This window comes from Indicator indicator, chromosome 15, assembly GCF_027791375.1.
Source record: "Indicator indicator isolate 239-I01 chromosome 15, UM_Iind_1.1, whole genome shotgun sequence".
Classification (NCBI taxonomy): domain Eukaryota; kingdom Metazoa; phylum Chordata; class Aves; order Piciformes; family Indicatoridae; genus Indicator; species Indicator indicator.
Window position 1 is genome coordinate 8,872,183 of NC_072024.1, and position 18,553 is coordinate 8,890,735.

Genomic DNA, 18,553 nt, shown 5'->3' on the forward strand with positions numbered 1-18,553 from the left:
ACTTTGTGATCCAGCTGGTGCAGATGTGAGCACCTGCCTCTACCACACATTGTGGACACATCTGTGCTGTCACATTGCCTGTTCAGTGCCTCACCAACACTGCTCTCAAAGAGGAACAAGCTGCCTGCTCTAGGTGACTTTGCTTTATCAGGAGGGTAGGACTAGATGTTTTCCAGAGATCCCTCCCAACCCTTGCCATTCTGTGATACTCTCTGTGCAGCCACCTGGCTGCTGCAGGAAGACAGATGCACTGGATGCTGGTGGAGGTGGCTGTGCCCCTGGAGGGATGCAGCCAGCTGCATGCCATGTTTGCATTTCAAGGACATGCTCCTGGTGTGGGAGGGGACAGCCAGTGCTGCTGATTCTGTTACATTTGGAAAATGATACCAAGCAGATGGCTTGATGAATTACTGCAAATCTGACCAACACACAGAAATGCTACTTTTCAGGACTATTTTACTTAAGCTGTAAACTTGGGGGGACAAGAAGGGCAGCATCTCCCACAGAGAGGTATTATGTCCCAGGGTACTGCTGTGTGTGTTGACCATAATGCATACCTGGAGTGAACCCACTGAGGGAAGGGCATAGCTTTCCTTTAATTCACATTTTTGCTTTCATTTTCTGTTTGTTTTCACGTTTATCCTATGCAAGCTGGCAAGCAAATCCATTTCAATAAATCTGTCTGGAGAGGGAGAAAAGGTGTCCTCTGACAGTTTTGAAGCAAATGAGAACTGGTCATAGATCATGTTTAAATGTCAACTCTGTCTGAAGCACATCACTCTCCAGCTGCTCCCATGTTAGCCTACTGACAGGCCGAGCAGGTTAGCAGGGCTGATTCATGGCCCAGCAGTATAATTCATTTGCACTTGTTCATTATTTATAAAAATCACAGACATTGATGTTCTGGCTTGATCAAGTTACAGGAGCAATGATGGAAGAAGGGCTACTGCTTCAAATTAGTGAGGGGTCAAGGAGACTTGCTGGAGACCACAGCACATGAGTTAGTTTAGTGCTTTCTCCTGGGTATTAACTTGTATGTTCACTTGTAGGAAGGTCATGCATGCTAACATTTCCTTTAGAGGAATGTATAGACTAGAGGTGAATAGAAATTAAGTCAATGTCTCTCAAGAACAGCAGAGAAAATCATAGATCAGGCCACATAAGTGGAATATCATGGAGAAAAGCCACTGGAGTCAGAGACCTGGTGCCTTTGGAGGTTTTTTGGGTTGGCTTTTTTTTTTTTTTTTCAGTATGAGTGCAGTCAGGATGAGGATGCTTGTGCAGAGTTTTGCTCAAGCCTTTTTCATATCCTAAATAGTTGTTTAGTCATACGCTGTGACATAGCAGTGCTGTGATGTTCGAATGATTTTTGTCTTTTTGGCTGTGTAGTAATTTAACTTTTTAACTGCTGTGTCTGCATTTTGGTAGCACTCTGAGGCTACAGCCAAAGATCAGGATGTAAAGCACTACACATCCATAGGATGAAGACGGTTGCTTCTGCAGTGACCTTATGGCAGGAAAAGGTCACTTTTCCCACAGCAGCAAGCTGAAAGCCTAGGTGGTTTTCTTGTTTTGTCCATAAATTTGGAAGGACTGAGTAGCATCAACCTGAAGGTTTGCCAGATAATCACCAAGATGTTTGAAACAGATGACGGCAGCTTGGTCTGAGCAGCCTACTACCAATGGTGTCACTTGCCCTCCTTGTGAGAGCTCCCAAATGCTCCTGAAATCAGACAGGTAATCCCATTCTTCAAGTGCTCCATGTTAGATGAGCCCAAGGAGGTAGTGAAAGACGGGGCTGACCTTTGTTCGATGTTGTCTACTCATGCCCTCTGGACATGTGTCATTGCATGTTCACGGACAAAAAAATCTCAGTGCTGCAGGCTGTTTGGTTAGTAACTGTTGGCATCTCTAGATGAATGTGTAGACACAAAGTCCGCAGTCATGTTCTACTTATTTAGCTTGCAAAAGGAAAAACAAGGGTCAGCATTTGTTGCTAGCACCTGGGATGTATCTCATCCTCTGGCTCTTTGCAGCCAGAAGATTCATCTGAAGTTTGATGCCTAACTTAGAAACTCTGGAGTTGCAAGTAGATCCTAGGGATATCACCGGAACAGCAGAGATGACAAAATTCTAGCAAAATCCTGAGGCATGGCAGCCTTCTTGGTCAGCTGCAGGCTTTGGGATGCACTGGGCAATAAGCAGGGTTGGGCTGACGGTTTCACATGGGATTCACATAGTTAATATGGTCCTAACTGAGAAAGTGCTATCAGGATTTTTCTGCTGGTGTACTTCTCTATGACCTGTTAGTATGTATGTATGTATGTATGTATGTATGTATGTATGTATGTATGTATCTCCTTTGGCCAGAACGATACTGTTTGTCCTTGTTTGCAGATGTGTGACTGCTGTAAAGTGTCAGTGAGAGGTCTGTAATATGGGGACAAGACAGCATGGCTATTTCATGAGAAGATTTTGTCCAGAATGGGTTCCAAGGCACTTTCCAACAAATAAACTCCTGCAGTGATAACTTACTTAATTATTACATGTGGAAATGAAAGCTTTGCATTGTTAGTCTTCCAGAAGATCCCAATACCTAACTACTGTCCAGAGCTAATTTTCTGAACTATAATTTAATACACAGCACAGATAAACTGAGTACTTAGATTGAATACAAATGATGTCTCAGTGCCATGAATTATGGCTTTATGCTGAGCATCACTATGGCAACAAATGACATCACTGCAGGCTTCAACCTGCACAAAACCCAACTTCTGAAGGTTGCGTTTGTTGGCATGGATCTTTTCAGGGCTTTTGGGGGTATGGATACATAAGCATCACAGTGTTGTCAAGGGTTTGCTATGTATTCTTACTGCCATTTGAAACATTTATTCCCTTTGTGGTTAATGTTGTTCTCATGAAGGAAACCTAATGAAAATTACTGTTTGTATTTGGTTAGTAACATTTGTTGATAACATATGGTCTGGGAATGCTTCGGCAAATAAGAGCTTTTTAATAGTAAACAGAGATATGAGTTCTATAAAGCAGATGCTGTCAAAATACACAGTGTAAAGTTGGATATTTTCTTACTTTTGCCTCTTACCCAAAGCAAGATTATCTTCCTAATTTCCCTCCTTGTGACAATGCATCTTTTTTCAAGAGAGAAAACATAACCTGTGACTTGAAGCTACAATTAGAAAATAAGGTTGTTCCTTGGTTCTTATGCTTAAAATATTTCTTAGGTAGCCAACAGTTTACAAATGAAAAAGGTACAATATTGAGGATCTGACTGTACCTGTAGTTCTGTAGATAATTTATGACAAACCTCTGCTGCCTGGTACTGGTGGCAGCATCATCACAAAAGATGAAACACATGGAACAGCAACATCAAGAGTGAAAACTTCAGAGCAAAGATGACAAAGAAACTAAATTTGTTAATCAGCTCTGTGTTGAACATGCTCATCTGCTAAGCTCAGTTGGACAAGATACACTTAGTGGAGAGCAAAGCATAATCCCATAGTCCTTTTGCACAGGAAGGAGTAATTTTTTTTTTCCTAATAACTTTCCAAATGCAAACATCTGCTGTTTGATATTTGTTTGAAGACCACCCAGTCACTGGACTACATGTTATCTGAGCCTTTTCCCAGTCATTTGAAGGGAACTGCCTTTCTTCAGCAGAGGATCTAGTTTGAGGACAGTATAAAATGAGAAAGTGTCATTAGTAGCATGAGGTTGAACAGAAGTGTTGAGTGAAGTATGGCATAACCTCTCCTCTGACTTGCAGTATTCTAGGATGTGTTAGGATGTGTTCCATTGTGTCACTCAGAGGTGTTGCTCATGGCATGCTCTTGGTTTCTTCTAGCTTACAAATAAAGTAACTTGCTTGTGATTATTCTTCAACCTTGCTTGTACCCTCTGCATGAGTTTTGAAGCTTGATGAATTTTCATCTGTTAGGAACATCATAGAAACATAGCTCACAGTGAATTATATATAAAAATAATACAAAGAAAGAAAAAAAAAGAGGAGCATGTTTTATCTGTTAGTTTCATGCTGGTCCTCTGCAGGATCGGATGTTTGGGAGCATCCTCTGTGCAGCAGAGCGCTTCCCAAGTCTTCCCTTTGCCCTTCATCTTTGGCTGAGCTGTTCTCTGCTAACAAGAGCAAGTGCATATTAGGAATGTTTTGCTTAGTTCTGTCTAGAAGTTTGTCTGGCTTTATTTTAATAAGTTTCTAATTTTCTAAGTTGTAGAAATAAAGCTTGAAACACAGCTGTGAAGTCTCACTCATGAAATCATCAAGGCTTTTTACCCCTTAGTGCGGATGCTACTTTCAAAATTGTTTAAAGCTTACATATAGGCATTGGTTCAAGTTCCACTTAATTTTTGTTCCATGAGTCTCTTCAGTCAGTGTCTGTTTGCCAGAGGAGAATGATTTCCTGTATCTCAAAAGCCTTAGCACAGGCAATTTGACAGGTTGGTATGAGTGGCACCACTTGGGAAGCTCTTCCTGAGCCTGTTTGAAAAGCCATGGCCCTTAGGGTAATGAACAGATTTGATGTTTCATGGGTTTATTTTCTCTAGGATCTCTCTAAATCAAAGAGAGACCTTACACCTGCTGTGTAAGGTTCAGGTGTCTTTAAGAGAACCCCAGGAGCATGCTCAGCAGTGCAGCTTGGATGAGCCCTCAAGAATGTAACAGGGCAGCAGGTCCAGCTGTAGCATGCTGCTTTCTGGGATGTGAAAAGAGCTCAGAAGGAGTCTCTGAAACAGTGCAGTAAGCTGTGGCTAGTCTGATGCTATGTCCCCAAAGCTTCCCCACGTGTCAGAGATGAGAGAAGAAAGTTCTAGCATGACATGGTCAGGCTCATCACCAGAGCTCCCTCCAGCAGCCTACAGTGCTGCTGCAGTTCCCACATTCTTGTGGGGAAGGTCCTCTGTGGGATGGGCTCTCCTAAGTAGGACTTAAAAATGCAAGTTTGGCCATAGGTGTTGGCAGGCTCTGGGTGGGACCATGTGCCTGCAAGGTCTCATATGGAATGAATTCATGTTCTCTGCACACTCAAGCAGCTTGCTCTTGCAGGTGCTTGAAGATGTCCTTTAGAAACAGGCAAGTCAGAGGGAGTCATTTGGCTTCCTTAGTGCTCCTTTCCAAGCCATAAGACCAGCCAGGGAATGACTCATGAGTACAAATAGTGGTCCTGGTTCATTGTGCAGATGGAGAGGTGGCCACTTCTGGTCTACTACTGTCCCATCCTCATGGAGCTGATCTGCTTTGCAGTCCCAACTAGGATTACCCCAGATGTAATGTCTTGAACTTAAACCTCCAATGGACTGGAGGGCTGGGCTAGGACTCGGAAGAGGACCCAGGTTAAGTTGGGGCTTCTTCAGAGAAAGCACTATGTACCTGGAAAGAAGAGTTTATAGCCAAGACAAAAGCATAGGCATGGCCAATTACAGATGTCCTATGCACAGATGTCCTCGATCCTCAACTTCTGTTGTGACTGCACAGGCTACTGCTGCAGGAGACACATTGTTCTTTCTAAAACAATAAAGTTGTCTGAAATTTGGTTTCATGCTGCTCCCAAACATGCTCTTTTTTCCCCTGAAGACCCATTATGGGTTCTCCAAACATCTGTCCCGCATTTGCCAAGTTAATTAATGCCCTTGTCACTCAGACAGCCCAGCCACTTTGGCTTGTGCCAGACAGGACATTTTCAGTTAACCATTGCATGCCCAGGCAGTAGCCCTGCTGCCCAGCCCAGCACACTGAGCATCTCTCTGTCCTTGTTTTCACAGCTGGGGCACCCAAGGAGACTTCACAACAACACATGCGCTCCCTGCAGTGAAGGTGAAGCTGTTCACAGAGAGCACAGGAGTGCTGGCCCTGGAGGACAAAGAGCTTGGGAGGGTAAGGAGGCTTCGAGTTTAGTAACGTTTCCTTCTGGCCCTGCTTTTCGAGAGAAATCTCTCCTGTACGGAAATATCTTTGGAGCACAACGTGCTCTGCTTTTTTGCCAAGCTTCAGGAGGGGGAAGAAAAGCAAGCTCCCCACTGCTGGAGAGGAGTGCATCTCGCATGCTGTCTTTGTTGTGAGTTTCTAATGGCAGCATTTCAGCTGGCTGTGCCTGCACTCGGCAAAGGCAGAGGATCTTGTGTGCCGTATTGGCAGGCCGGAAAGCCTTAGAAGTTGCTTACGGAAATGGACGTTCCTGAGGCAGAAAAGGGGATTATGCTGAAGCAAAAAGAGGGGATTTAAGTTTGGCGAGAGAGTGTTAAGCTGCTCTCCTCTCTGCTGAGCAGCCGGTGCATGGTTTGAGCATTTGAAAGCACTGACTGTGGTACTGACTGCAAAGGGCTTGAAATCCTGGCTTCCCCTGGGGATTGTGGCTGAACTGGTGGCTTCAGTGCGGCTGGACTGGGAATGAAACACCAGGGTTCATTACCCCCATCATGGTGTAATAGCAAAGAGCTCAGATTCTTGGGGTACTGGCCACAGAACCAACCTTCCCACTGTATCTCTGCCCCTCACCTGTGGTCCCTAAACCGGCACCCTGGAACTGGTGGCCCTCCATCACTGCAGCCCACAACTCCACGATGTCTGTGGGCAGCACTTTCCTGTGGCTTTGGAACACTTCAGCTAGTCTCCATGGATTTTTTTTGCAGCTGTATCATTCATATTTCCTCAAGTGTAAGCAGCAGCAAACTTCCTGCCATGCCTTCCTCAGGTCATCAGAGGGGTGAGATCAGCATGGTGAAGACCCTATGAAACTCAGTTCAGGGTGAGAAAGGCTACACCTTAACATAGAGGCTTGGCACCTCCCAGGCCACAGCTCAGTGTGGCCTGAGTGATGTCCAGGAGCAGCATGGGCTCTGTCTGCAGCACACCTTGCTCTTCAACCTGTCTTCATGGCTGTGGCCAAGGAAGCCACTGATCCTGTGGCAAGCCCAAGCACAGAATTTCCAATTATGGACTAACCTGTTGCTATGTTTCTTGCTGACTCCATGGTACCTTGTGCCTTTGCACAGAAGAGTCTGTGTCTGCACAGTTAAGTTTTTACTAATAAACGTGGGTTTGTGTTTACCTTGTTCACACAGGTGCCAAATGTTCTTTCAGGTCCTAGTGATTTAATTGATGCCTTTATTGTGGAGAGCACTGCATGTGATTTTGATTCATATAATTTATGTTTGTGTTTTCATGTTCTTGTAGCACCCTATGTTCTTGTACTTGAGAGAGAAAAATGCAAAGTTACCCCTTCTTTTCTCCTCTCCACCTTCCAAAAGAGTCAAAGCCCCTCTGGATTTTCCTTCATTCTTCTTTTCTTCCTATCCTGCTCCTATTTTGATGGAGGGGATGACCCCACTAGGCTCCAGTACTCCAGCTGAAGCCCTACAATTGCTTTGCTGCACAGCATCAAAGTTGACCCTTCAGTGCTGGGTTGAAGGGGGTTGGACTAGGTGATCTTTAAGGTATCTTCCAACTGGATGTATTCTGTGATTCAGTGATCAGAAATATTTTCAAGATTATTTTTAAAACCTCCCCCTTCAAACAGCCTGGCACTCCTGCCTTTATCCATTGAGGCATGCTCAACAGAGCTTTTCACCCAGCCAGCTGCGATGCCGTCCAAAGGGTTTTTTCCCCCTGAGTGGTTACACTTGGTGTAGACCCATTTATTTTGCAAGTCTTGTTTCCATGGACAGCCATGAGCAGTGCTGACTTTGCTGGTCTCGGGAAGCAATTAGCTGTGCAGGTTGTTCTGAGAAAGATGTCAGGCCCCAAAGCAGCTCCTCTTGCCCTGAAATGCTGATGAGCCAGCCCCACCAATGCGCTTTCATTCCCAGTCCAGTGGGAAGCTGTCCCTTGGCTCTGAGCTTCTGCAGGCCAAAGGACATGGGCCAGCAGTGGTGAGCACAGGAGCTGGGCAGTGATGTCCCCTGGCCTGTGGCCACCAGTCCTTTCAGTCAGCCACACTTCAAAGGGCTGCTTGGTGTGCCCACAGCGGCCGAGAGATGCCGCATGTGTGCTCGGGCTGCATCAGGATTTCTTCTTTAATGGAGTAATGAAACCAGGATTGTGTTAAGCTCCTGGTTTAGCTGTTGGAGTGGGCAGGAACCTGTGTGCACAGAGTGAGGAGAGAAGCAGGTTTTGTACACAAAAAGAGCCATGCCCAGCTACCCTGTGAGAAGTGGCTTTGTGCTCTGCCAGGCATGCACAATGCCCAATTTCTGTTGCAAGTGTTAGACTGGCAGCTGGCCAGCACTCCTCCTTTTGCCGCTTTTATTGAAGGGAGAGCTGGAAAATGCTTCCAAGACTTGAACTTGTGGATGGGCAGCTGAAGGCATGGGAATACATCCTGGCCCTATTGAAGCCCGTGGCAAGGCTCCCACGGACTTCATCTGCTGAAAGCAAGGAGGGGAAGAGCCATGAATTACAACAACACTGAACAAAGTTTGTGCAGCTTTTGATGAAAAAGAGTTAGAAATCAAAGTAGAGAGCATCCCAAACCCCCTGAGTGGTTGCTGCCTTGCCAAGAGATGCAGTTCACTGCAAGTGTATGTGCTTGCATGGTCTGCCTTGCAGTGGGGGCCCTTGGATATTGGTCAGAGTTTGAGTCCATCCATGTTTTCAACAATGCCCCATGTAGGATTTTTTTACCAAGAGTGATCCAGTAGAGACTGGTGTTGCTCAGTTATCTATGTAACTAGTAATGGCATCAGATTCCTGGCAGATAAGGTATTAGTCTTATTCAATAAATGTTGTAATAAATAATGTTGATGAGTAAGAGTGAAGTCAAGAATCCACTGATGTTAACCTCAGGCTTTGGAGGAAGCAATAAAATAATTTCTAAAATCATTTATCAAAGGATAATAACAAAAAGGATACTTCAGTGGAAAACAGCCCTTAGGTTGTTGACTCAGCAGTAAAGTTGAAGAGCAGAGAAATACAAGATTGTAGTCTGGGATGGAGTTTGACAGGAGCATACACCACACCTGAGCGACAAATGAGTGACAGCAGCACATCAAATAACTGCTGCCATTGAACTGGGTGGATGCTGCCATTTGTGAAATAGTTTGTTTGCTAGAGGTTAATGGATTTAAAGGAGAGTCATCTCACTACAGGACAGTGCAATCACAAATGAATTCATGCCAGACAAAGTCACCTCTGAGAGTGCATCAGAAGAGGAAGGGGTTAGGAAAGAGAGGGTTAAACCACTTCAGAGGACACATGAATGGATGTGATGTCGTTCTGGGAGAATATTTTATGGCTTGCTGTCTGAGAGAGCAAATCTGCTTTGTATGGGTAATATGTGAGTGGAAAAAGCACAGCTCTGATCAGGAAAGACTACTCACCTCTTGGAGCCTTTCAGATTCTTTGATGAGCCAAGCCAACAACATTGATGTTCATCTTCACAGCTCCACCACAGTCACTGGTGGTGTGCTGATTTACCCCACCTAGAGATTGTCCTATCGCTTGCCTACTGCATGTAAATCAAGGCAGAGAGTCCTGCAGCCACTGATGTTGTGACATGGGATGAAGATTCTATTTGCTGTCATAGTGCAGCCAGACACATCAGCTCCATAGAATGTTGTTTACTGCATCCAGTCTTACCAGTACACAAATATTGAGCCAGCTTCCCCGCAACATGATAGTAGCAATAAATAAACCACTTTAGGCAGGGCTTCCTGAGCCCTCACTACACCTTACATGGGGAATGTCAGGAAGGTTGGAGGCTGACCAAGTTCTATGAGTCTGAAAGTGGTCGATTAGAGTGGGCAACCTCAGCAAAAGCTTGTTGCTGATTTGCTAATAACATTAGTCCACCATTATTTCTGGACTGTTTTATCTGAACAATCTGTTCACCATGATCTTTCCTTAAACAATGGGAACTGATAATGCAGTTCTGTGCCACACGGCCCCCTGAACAATGGCACACTAGGTAGAAGGTTCACAGAATATATGAACGAATCTTAAAATAACAAGCTGTACTTTTAAAAACCCATAAAAATCCATCCACACTGATGTGAGTAGAAATTTCCAGACTGACTTTTAGAGCAAAAACCAGCTCATCTGATGTTGCTTTTCCCCATCAAAGCCCATTTTGTGAATCATTCTCCCTTTAACTTTTTTGGTTTTGATGTTTGCAGGTTGTTCTCCACCCTACTCCAAATAGCCCAAAGCAATCAGAGTGGCACAAAATGACCGTTTCCAAAAACTGCCCAGATCAAGACCTGAAGATCAAGCTTGCTGTGCGGATGGATAAGCCTCAAAACATGAAGCACTCTGGGTAAACACTTGTCTCAATCTTAACTCTTGAGCTCTTCATCTTCCCTTTTGAATATACATAAGAAAACGTCTCTTTTTTAAGGTGCCAGAAGAGAAACTCTTTTCTCAAGTTTACAGGTGGTCAAAAGAAAGATAAATATAAAAATGGTATTAGTTCAGTCGTTCATAAGGCACTTTCCATATCCTTAACATAGACTTTTTAACACACATCAGCCAAGCAGTTTAAATTTTAAACAGTATTCCTCAGGAAATTACTAGGTTGATTTTTTTTCCTGTAAGGAAATAATAGGTGAGCTGCTTGACTGTTCTTGAGAATGGTGTAATTTCCTGAGTTATTCTGTATTTCCTTGAATTGACTTCTCAGAAGTAAAAGTACAGTGCACCTTCCACTTGAAATAAACTCCAGTGTGATTATAATTATTGATATAAACACCACATTTAAATATTAGTTGCCTGGTCTAAGCAGTTGCCAGGAGTAGGACTGAAGATCTGGAAGGTGAAACAATAAACCTCTCCTCTCCAAAAATGAGGGTCAGAGGCTTCCACCTTCGTTTATAAATTAGATCATCCTTGGAAAGATCTAGCTAACACCATTGGCAAGCTTCTGTCTGTTAGCTCTTCAGAGCTGAGGATGTCAAAAAAATAGAAACTATAAAAGTGACTTTGTTTCATTCTTATTTTCGCTCTGTTTTGTTAGATTCAATCTATTAATAGATGGCTTGGATCAGTCATTCTTTTTTATTGATTCCTCCTCCTCCTGTTGTCTTTGCTAGTGAGATCAGAGCCAATAACAGCCACGTGTGAAGTTTATTCTTCCACCACAATCACAAACATCAAAAGCAAGAAAGGACAGTTTTTTGTTTCCTTGACCACAACTGGCAGCACCAGACCTGAGCAGCCCTAGATTTTCTTCAGCTTTCTACAATTAAAATTTGATTTACGAGATGCTGCTTAAAACCCTGTGGTTTATGATGCTAGCTTGCTATCAGAACTGAGGTTGTCATTCTGTTCACGTTAGCAGCAGTAGCAAAAAGGACAGTTATTACCCTGTCCTTGATGTAGCCAGGAGCTCAGTGCCCACTTGGGAGCATGACTTGGGAGTTTTGTGGCTTAAGCATTCACCTAGATTATCCTTCTGGCCTAAGGAACCACTAACGTAACCAAAAAGGATTTTTTTTCTATTTATTGAGCCAGAACCAAAGTAATTACAATGATACATAAAACACAGTGATGCTGAACAATGTCCTTGTGTTTGTTTTCAGTCTAGTGCTTCCACTATTTTTGCCTGTGTTTCTATTACAGTGTCACAGTGGCTGCTGCATCACAGAGATTAAATGCTAATTTTGACTTTACTTTTTAAAGTTAATTCTTCTGTTGTATAAAACAGTAAATTCACTTCTCCTTAGAATTTTCAATTTGCTTCAGTATCTGTAGCAAAGCAAATTTCTAGGAATTAATCTTAAGCTGTTCAGTGAAGTGTCCTGTTTAGTCAGTCCAGTGGATACTGGGAACCTGGGTACTGGTTTTGATGTAGTAAGTGCCCCTGTGTTTGACAGCTCACCTCAGGCAAATGGTTTTGTAAAGGCTTAAAGCAGTGTTTGGGGTTTCTCTCCCTTAATTCTTCCTTTGTAAATGTATTTTTCACCTATCTGTTGTAGCTGTTACCTGGCATTAAAGCACTTCTAAATTCTGAGCAAGTTATGAAAGACAAAGAGGACACTTAGTGTATAACATTAAGTCTCTGGGAGCTTTTCCTGTCATTTTCTTCGCAGGTTATTTGTTCAGGCTAGAAATAAACATATTCATGGATGCTTCTTAGCTTAAGAGTCTTGCCATTCTTACTGCTTATGCATTAACTTGACTTCCTAGGTGTAAAGAAAGCATACTGAAAAGCAAGAGGACAACATATGGTCACTTGTGTACTGAATTCACCTGTTCTGTTCTCCTAGGTATTTATGGGCCATTGGTAAAAATGTTTGGAAGAGATGGAAAAAACGATTCTTTGTCCTGGTCCAGGTAACAGATTTAACTAGAAGTGATCCTAAATCACAACATGAAATATTTAAGTCTTTACTCTGGCCATGTTTAGTACTGTGTAATTGATGCTGAGCTGTGATTCTGGGTAGGGTGTCTGTTTAGTCATGGATCTTTTTCTAAATGTCTGTGTCTTCTCAAGGATATCCCAGTTGCAGGTCTCTAGCCATGAGTGCTTGGTGAAATGGAGAACTGATTTTAGTGAGGAATTGATGAGATGAGGAGGAAGCTTGGTCTGTCTTGGCTAGAGGTACTTAAGTGCAAATGCTCCCTTATGAGCCTCCAGGTAACATCTGAAGTCTGTTGAGACCTACAGAAGTCTCATCACTGTCTACATCAGAGTCAGTGTATTGTTCTTGACGTTTATCCTGCCTTCACTTGCATTACTGCCTCTCGTTTTCTACAGCTCTCGTTGATCTTTTGCAATGTCTCTCCTCCTCTCCTCCTTTCTTCTTTCCTTTTTTTTTTGAGCTTTCTACCCTCCCAGTTTAGGTAGATCTATGTGCTTGACCATGGTTAAGAATTTCAAAGAAATAGGCAGAAGATGTCCTTTGTGATCTAAAAAGATCTAGTCATTACTTGGTGTTTTAGAGTTTGCCTCACCTTCCAAAGACCAGTTGAAACCACTTCATTAACTACAGAAATGCAGGACCCCAGTCTGAGCAGCTCTGTGTTCACACTAACCTGAAGAAGCCAGAGAGTCCTCCTGGGTCACACTCTCTCTCCCTCCTTGCTGGCTTCCTCAGGGTATGTTGTCTCCAAGTATGAGAAACACAGGCTTTGTGCAGGGTCCTGTGGTGAAAGCAACACAGATGTGCTCTGATGGAATAACATGGGATCCAGCTGGGATCTTGTGCCAGCATGGATCCAAAGTGATCAGGTCAGAGGGTGAAATCCTGCTGTCAGTGAAGCAGATGTTAGGTCTGCCACAGAACAGCCAGCGTTTCACCTGTGTGCAAGAACAGAGATGGTATAAACCAGGTACACCAAGCTCCACAGCTGGAAGGGGGCAAGCTTGTGTTCTGGCTTTAGTGTGCCAGTGTGGACAGGAGTTGATGCAGCCCTTCTTCCACCTTCCCTTCCCTCTCTGGAGATATTCAACACCCACCTGGATGCATTCCTGTGTGATCTGGTATAGGATATCCTGCTCTGACAGGGGGATTGCACTGGATGATCTTTTGAGGTCCTTTCTAGCCCCTAACATTCTGAGATTCTAGAATTACACAGATGGTTTCTCTGGTCCTAAATCACCTGGTGTAAACTGGTTAGTTTGTTTTGAGTTAATCATTATGCCAAAGTCAACTGTCACAATAGAAAGCTTAGTTGCATTCCCTGTTTGTCTGTCACTGCCAGCTGACCTATGTGGCATATAAGAAAATCCATCCTGGAGAGGTAAAAGGGATTTATAACGTGCATGACACATATACTAGGAGAGACCAGTTCAGTATCTAGTCAAATAACTAAGTATGATCAGGAACAACAGTTTAATTGCTTGTTTTGTACTCCAAATGAGATCAAATTTGCCACAGAAATGGGGAGTTTGTGTAGAGCAGCCACAAGAGATGCCTCTATCTGCCCAAGTGGTATTTTAGATTTATGTAACAGTGATGGATTTAGGATCCGTGTAATCCGTTCCTAGAGGCATCTGGTTTGCAAATGCACAATGCAGAGACTGGCAGGGCCCTGGTGAGGTAGGGTGCTTTGCATGTCACAGGGGAACCCAGCATCTTGCAGAGATAGACCACTGGAGGTAAATTCCAAGTTGTCTTCTAGGTAAGAAGCAGCAGAGACCACAACGAAGGAAGCATTATGCAGTGACCCTGGTCTTGGGCAGGGATTGAGGGGTTGCTTTTTTCTGTGTGTTTCCTTTATTATCTTCTGAAATAAAGTTAGAAGTCTGTATTGCTTTTCCCTGAGAGATGATTCATTCCTGTTTGACCAAGTTCTCAACCTCTTTTTCCTTGTGAACAGGGATTCTTCAGAGCAGAGAATCCTCTTTTGTAACATAATTTGTCCCATAAATAAATCTATTGATACTCCTCTGTGCATAGGTTTGCTGGTTTAGACAAGGGCTCCTGTGTGTCCTTCAAGGAGCCTTTCTTCTGGCCATTCCATGTGATTGCAGTTACTTCTCTAGTTTTCATTCCCATCTATTTTGTCAGCTTGCTGTGGAACTGAAGCTCTCGGAGTTATTCCATGTTTTCTCGTGTTACTAGGTCTGTATTCGTCAGTTGGCATGTAAGAGCAGGATTTGGCCAGAAAAGCAATTCATTTGAATAAGATGAGCAGACTTTTGCCCTCAGAGAGTCTCTGTAGCCCACCTCAGAAATTCCAGCTGCCACTGCAGCTTCTCTGTTATGTTACCGTTTGCTCAACATTTGGTGCAATGTAAAGTGTTCTGCCGTACATCAAATATAAACAAGAAACACTCTCTATGCAGTCCCTCAGATGTAGTTTGAGCATATTGAACATGTCAGCAGGCAATAAAGATGGAATAAAAATACTTTGCTGTCCGTATGTTTGTCATTTGCTTTTCATGCAATGCAAAGGATGGGTGCTGATATGAACAGGGATTGGCAGGAAAGGTGTTGATGTCCAGGATGCTCTGAACTCTACAAAACCAGAGGCAGAAAATAACCCCCACAGGAAGGTGAACTGACTCCATTACATAAAGAATGGACAGGGAGCAGCCCCTGTTTCAGGAGCTTGCTCATCTGCACCAGGCTCCAGCTTGCACCAGAGATGAGAGATGGAGTCCAAAGTATAAAGTCTGTTTGGGATATAGCGGTCTGGTCAGACTGTGATGCTTCCAAGAGAGCAATGCAGTGTGTTTGAATGAATAGCTAAACATTTCCTTTCTGATCCCTTGACCCTGTCCCTTACCTGTAGCATCTTCTATTGCATCTCTGTCTCCTCTGCCATCCCTGACTGTGTAACTTCTCCCTCCTGGTCCCATGCCCTCTCCTGATCCTCTTTCCCCATTTCAGATGGACGCTGTCTCAGTTCCTTCAGTGCTATTGGACGGTACCGCTCTGCTTTCTGGTACCAGAGGTTGAGAAGTTCATAATAATAACTACTCAGACTCTTCATAACCATCTAAACAAGGCAACAAATGTGCCAAACTGCATGGGCGGCACCAGGGAGGAAGGTGTTGATGGCAGTTTATCTCTTTGGTGTCAGTGATGCCTCACCGGTATGAACGGAGGGTTAGGGTGCATATGTAGAAAAAGGATGCTCTGCAGGGAGCATTTCCTATTGGATTTTGCTACTTGGCTTGTGTTAGTCCTGGAGAGAAGGGGAAAGGAGCAATAACTGCCTTGTAATTTGGGTGGAATAATCCCTCGCACCTTCTGTGTCTGTGTAGCTGGGAGGGTTGTGCAGAAGTGGAGATGGTTTGTTTGGGTGTAGCGGATGAGAGCGGTTCCTTTGTGCCATTTTTAGGACTCAGCCTCACCTCTACAGTGCATGCATTGGTGGGTGGACTTGGTTCAAACCCTCAGGGAAGGTTTGCAGCATGGCACAGCTGGCAGAGCTGGTGCATACACTCCTTCAGCATGGACTCCTGCATTAAGAGGGGATAGTTTTCTCTTCAGAATGAATCGCAGTCCTCTCTGCACGCTGCCCACCCTTCTCGTAGACACCCTTTGAGATGAGCAGCAGAAGAGCAGAATACTGATTAGATGTAAATTACATGGCAGAGACTCGTTACTTGCCTAATTTTAAATCCTGAGATATGCAGTGTGAAAGTGATGGCAGAATATGGCCCTGAGCTTGGATGGAAATGGTCCGCAGCATCACAAGTGAGGAAAATGCTTCGTAAAGGCAACAGTGAGGCCAGTGGCAGTGGTAAGTGAAAGCAGTGGAGCAATTTAGGGCAAAGTTCTCTGTGACTGGTTAAGAGAGAAAATGTACATCCATCACAGATGTTTCAAGTATTTCCTAAGTTGCTATGTCAGCTGCCTGTGCACAGCATATAAATCTCAGCCAGTTTGCCAATTAGACCCTTGGTTGTGCAAAAGCTGGAATATTTGATAGCTGACAGAGCCTGTATTAGTTCTTTGCAAGGTCTGATGTGCTGTACTGGCATTAACACAACTGTTGGTTCTGGTGGGTTTGCTGGCTTTGTGATAGGAAATGTCATATAATGATTCTTAAGGGCAAGTGAATTAATTACATCGAGATTTCAGACTGAATCTGTTCTTCCCTTGTCATAACCCCATTTCTGTGCTCTGGCAGCATATGGGAAGTAACACTCCATGGTACCTGGATGACATGTCTACAGAGTAGCTTGAAGCAGTTTTCAGCTGATTGTGTCTGATGGTGTTTGCAGAATGTTGTTGGAACCAGATCAACTCTCTGCAGATTAAAACCAGTTGCAGTGTCTATGCCTGGATCTATTGTTCCAGTGACAGACTCCCTGAACTCATTATAATTTAGACTAACAGTGACAGTTCCTGCTTTTAGCAAAACTCAGCTGACTCGAGAGCAAATGAAATTAAGTAAGTGCTCAGTAACTCCAAATAACCAATGGAATTTGAAAATAATTCAGCAAAATTGCAGTGTACTACACCAGTGGTCATAGAGTGTGGTCCTCAAGTCAAAGCAAATGACCCGTAGCTGGTCCCCATAATCATATTAAATCATGTTTTCAGTCAAACCCTTGCTGAGAACTGAGCATAGGTGGCAATTCTTGAGAAACCTTGAGTGTTGATGATAAATGCAAAGTGTTGGAAACTGCAGGGTAAGCAGGTGCCACATCTTGCTACACCTGGCAATGGGAGGTGCTGCATTCTGATCTGTGCTCAAGGGATGGCTTCCCATCACACAGCTCTGCCCAAGGAGAATTTGTGCACACCTCCTGCTTGAGGGAAGAAGTTAGGACAACTGCTATGTGCAATTGCTTAGGGCTGAATGGATGTGCTGAGATGGGAAAACTGTTGTTTTCACCTTTTTTTTCTTTAAGCTAGATTATTTCCTCTGCTCATTTGTGTCAGGAAAGGGCTCGGGAGGCGACATATAGCTGCAACCAGAGGACAAGAGTCTCCCATCAAAGAGGAAAGCTGTATTACAAATGGCAGTATCTTAGCACAGTTTCTCTCCCTTGGGACAAAATGCATGCTGTTAATCTAGGAAAGGTCCATTTAAGAATTTAACCCAAGTGGGGCGGTGTTATGTCAACAGTGGGAAAGGGGGAGGCAAATGACTGAGCTCAGAGTCTGAAGCACAACAATTAACAGGTTTTAGCAGGATCCCAGGGAAAGTGGTGCACGCTAGAGCAGGAGTCTCTGGTGGAAAAACAAGGACAAAGTCAGGACTGGTTAATACATATCTACTGTATTTATTAATCAGTCGGATTATATAGCTGGTGACAGAATATGGTCAAGCGCCAAGAAAGTCAGATCTAATTTAGCAGCCTGAGAATATTGAACTTTGGCGTTTGTCTCCCGCTGTCTGCTTCCGCTTTCCTGAATTTCTTTGTCTTTTTCTCTTTTTTGCATTTTCTTTTCCTTCTATTCTTTTGTCTTAAATTATTTTTCAAACCATTTTTTTTAACGAACCAGCCAGGGCAGCCTTGGATTATTTTCCTTCTTTTAGTTTTTCTTAGTTCATCCTCCTTCAATGCTCCTTTCCTGGCCTTCATCAAGTCCCTGGATGAAGTCCCAGCTGCTTTGAGAGTTAGTCCCTCACTGGGCAGAGATTTCTCCTCTATCTTCCTTCAGTTTCCTCTCTGTATCTGTGTTTTTTCCAATTACTCAAACCATTCATCTTGCCCATCCCATCTGCTCACTCACTCTCATACTCAGCTATGGTTCGGTGTGAACTTAGCAGGCTGTAAGATTAATTTCTGTTATTAACTGTTTCACTTGTCTGGCCATTTCTAAACTTCTGTAGAAAGTAGGCTCTGCAAAGCACAGTATTTTAGAGGGCTGATGAAAGGCAAACTGCAATCTCCACTTGACCCTACAGTGCTGTTCAGCAGTGAAGCATGACCTTGGTGCACTGAGCTTTCTAAAATCTTGTTTTGTCTGGTCTTGCTTTACCATCACTTGTAGATGGAAGGAACCATGTTGCACTGGTAGCCAGGGCTTCAGCATCATTCTGAGCCCAGGCAGTTAATACTCTAGGCAGCAGGACAGGACAGACAGGTTGGTATGCAAGTGCTTGAGGTCAGTAGCCGGAGTTGTTTAGGTTCAGGCACTCTTCATGGCACAGTTGGCAGCTTTTCCAGATGTCATC

General features: G+C 43.8%; 1 protein-coding gene across 3 annotated transcripts in view; it reads left to right on the forward strand.

Moving 5' to 3' along the window:
* CADPS (calcium dependent secretion activator) overlaps positions 1-18,553 on the forward strand; it is a 218,687-nt gene that overhangs the window by 98,376 nt on the left and 101,758 nt on the right. For all 3 annotated transcript variants that reach the window (XM_054387509.1, XM_054387508.1, XM_054387510.1), the window contains exons 7-9: positions 5,797-5,908; positions 10,144-10,283; positions 12,232-12,298. In XM_054387509.1, coding sequence (XP_054243484.1) covers positions 5,797-5,908; positions 10,144-10,283; positions 12,232-12,298 — 319 coding nt within the window. The remainder of the gene's footprint in view (positions 1-5,796; positions 5,909-10,143; positions 10,284-12,231; positions 12,299-18,553) is intronic.